Source organism: Polyodon spathula, unplaced genomic scaffold, assembly GCF_017654505.1.
Source record: "Polyodon spathula isolate WHYD16114869_AA unplaced genomic scaffold, ASM1765450v1 scaffolds_1922, whole genome shotgun sequence".
Lineage (NCBI taxonomy): Eukaryota > Metazoa > Chordata > Actinopteri > Acipenseriformes > Polyodontidae > Polyodon > Polyodon spathula.
In genome coordinates, this window is record NW_024473397.1 from 7048 (window position 1) to 10314 (window position 3267).

The 3267-nt window shown below is 41.2% G+C and overlaps 1 protein-coding gene across 1 annotated transcript; it reads left to right on the plus strand.

The window, feature by feature from the left end:
- Nucleotides 1-2371: 2371 nt before the first annotated feature.
- On the plus strand, nt 2372-2909 carry LOC121310251 (immediate early response gene 2 protein-like). Its single transcript, XM_041243553.1, has one exon. It carries the CDS (start codon nt 2403-2405, stop codon nt 2907-2909), a length of 507 nt encoding a protein of 168 aa, XP_041099487.1. The 5' UTR covers nt 2372-2402.
- The last annotated feature ends 358 nt before the right edge of the window (nt 2910-3267 follow it).

The window sequence follows — 3267 nt, forward strand, 5'->3', positions numbered from 1 at the left end:
TGCCATGAGGAGCACTCAGGCCGCGTGGTCTAACCGTTCACCTTTGGAAATATTGCGGGGTATAAAGGGATAGTTTGAACATCACAAAAAACTTAGGTGTTATTTTGCTAAAATAGGATTAGGACTCAGTTTTGTGAAAGCGTCCGGAGTCAAAACGGACTTTCGCAGGCCAACCAGTAAAGATACCTCGAGGTTATTTTGGGTGTACAATTCTATGTTGTGCTAACTATTCAGCAGCAGGAGGGTGTTTTTCAAAATCGTCGTCATTATGTTTTTAGTTTAGTGTAAGGGTAAATGTCGAAATAAACTCCCCACCCCCACATTACGTTCACCTACATTCACTAATATACCGTTGCTGCACGGGTGGTGGGTCTAGGGCAAATTCGTGCGACGTCGAAGCCAGGCCAATACCGCAGCAGCTTTTTTTAAATTACAGGGTCGTGAAAAAATTTCTGTCGGGTCGTGGGAAAAAAAAGAAAGTTTATTAAACACGTTTTCCAACAAAAGCAGTCACAGCAGTCTGTTGACAGTGCTGCTCGCTTATGCTGTGCTTGTACGTACGCGACATTTTTTTTTTTTCTGAATGGCTTTTGCGATACGATCAACCAATTGAATATCTGCATTGTCTCTGCGGTAGCCCAATCATAAGTTAGCTGGGTGGGACATAAACTGTGTCTGTTTCAGGTGCAGGTACTGACAGTAAGTTTAACCAATAGGAGAGTCAAATATCTGCCAAGTTTTACGCAGCTGTCCAATCATAAGCAAGCAGAGGCCGTTCACGGTATTCTGCATGAAAATTGAAGGCGAGTGAGTAGCCAAATGGAAAGTGAAAGATCTGACAGCTGTCCAATCATTCGTGAGCAGAGGCAGGGTGTTAATATGCCAGGTAAGCACTGAATTTCGCCGACTGTTATTGAGAAAAATAATACATTTCAGTATTTAGAATTTAATTTTCTATCTCTATATTTTTTTTTTTATTTCACCAGACAAGGGAAACACCGTAGTATATTTAGTTACGAATCCACTTTCTCTGAATAATTGTACTGGAGATGAGCGATCTTTAAAACAGAGTAGTGTTGACAAATTTGTCAAATTGAAACAAAGCAAGACACTTTAAAGATATATAATATATATATATTAATATATATATATATATATATATATATATATATATATATATATATATATATATATAGATATATATATAGATAGCATGTGTAAGATAAGAATCTATGCAATAGTCAACATGTGCACCGCAAGCAGCCACAGTCTCACGGGCGTTCGTCTTATGTTCATGCAAAATTAAATACGAGGGCAACTGTTTTAATGAAAGCTCCTGTTGACCAGAACACGACTAACCACGTATCAGCACAAAGAGCCAGATTGTGGCTAATTGGTACTGTAAAAGGTTCAATGTCAAATGTTTAACCTTATGTTTGTTTTCCCGTTACGGTTTACATTTTAATAAAACACGCCAAACCCAAAACTTGGAAATTTTGTTGCGGTTAACAATTGAACTGTTTTAAGTATATTATTAGAATTAAAAATGCATGCACAATGTTAATTACGTAAATGTTACACCTTTTATTTACGGGTGAAAAAACCTTGTCCTGGCACAGGATCGTGATAGATAAAATTATCCGTTACCAGTATGTAAACTTGTAATTGTGTTCATTAACACAATAATAATAATAATAATAATATTAATATAATATATATAATATTAATATAAAACTATTATGCTGCGTTTTAAAAATATATTTGATCATAGGACGCAATTGTGTTCATATTTATCGCCCCAGTTCTAAAAGTATAAAATCGCGGGAAGCCAGTTTCCATACGGCGAACTATTTAAATTTAGGGATGCTTGATAAATTTAAATCGAACGGTCTAGGATGACTTGGTGGGTGGGAACCAGATTTAGTAGAACACCCACCCTAAGCTTCTATTGCATGGTGTGTTGGACGACGCAAATAATATACCACATGCTAAATATATTTACAGCATATTTGTTTCCTCAGGACATAAATGCGGAGTTAAGGATTATGTATGCCTTTTCATATTAACACATACGTTCATTTCGCTGTTAATCGATATCCGTCAATGTCAAGCAACAACTATAGATACAGGATTGGCGATGCTTCTAAGCTACGTTCGTAACATAAAATTTTTTTAAAAAAAAATTTTTTTCCGAAACTAACAGGCGTGATCCGCATGCGGAACTGTATTGAGGACCTAAAGAAGCTCGAGGATTTAAAAAAGGCTCCGATTTAACAATGTTGTATCCAGGTGTACATACGGAAAAAAGTGTTGAAAACTTTAGGTCACCAACGTCCTCATGAAACAAGACACCCATTGAAAAAATTTTTTTAGATGAATCTACTAAAGACAAAAATAAGAAAATGGAGTTTAAAGTGGAGGCTCACCGGATTATGAGTATCTCGTTGGGGAAAATCTACAATTCGAGAGTCCAGAGAGGGGGGATCAAGCTCCACAAGAACCTTCTCGTCTCCCTCGTTCTCCGGAGCGCCCGGCAGGTGTACCTCAATGATTACTACCAGAGTGTGTGCCTCAACGCGCAGCAGCACTGGGGCCAGCATGAGGAAGTCATGGACTCTAACCAGGCAAAGAGCACCTCTGAACGCGTGGGGTACACGGCCACAACCCCTGCTGATCCTGCAGCAACTACCGCCAGCGAACCCGGGCTACCTGCGGAGAACACGCCGCCGGAGATGACCATCGATGTTGAAAGTTTCACGGAAAGCCACGCCGCAGCACAGACAGTCCTCCATCGACTTCGTCTGATGTGTATCTCGTTTCTTCTGTTCCCGAGACCGAGCCTGACGTCCTCTGTCGTCAGGAGCTTGGCTTTCCGCTGCGCCGAAGGGCCGGAGATCAGGCGACGATAAGGATACTGACTGTGGATCACGGACGATTCGTTTAGCCCGGATTCCCCCTCCTTATCTTTGGTGTCGTACTGCTCCCGCCAATACCATGCCGTCTACGTCTGTCTCCACCACTGCCTCTGACACACTGTCTTTGCGTCAACCTATTAGTTGGCAGCCGAAGGACGCATCTTTCTCCTCTTCGGCGCTCTTTTGTGGATAAGTCGGTCACAGGAGGCCACATTTTTTGTTCGCCGGGGGGTCTTCAACGCGCACAGTTGCGCGTGTCAACTCCTCCTTTACCTGTGGCGTTTTGCAGAGGTAAATTAATGGTAGAAGCCGGAGGTCAAAGAGACCTAAACTCGTGTCTGCCATGTGTCTG

Bases quoted from the DNA above. Each gene is read 5' to 3' on its own strand.
- LOC121310251 (XM_041243553.1), top strand. From the start codon at position 2,403: ATGGAGTTTAAAGTGGAGGCTCACCGGATTATGAGTATCTCGTTGGGG.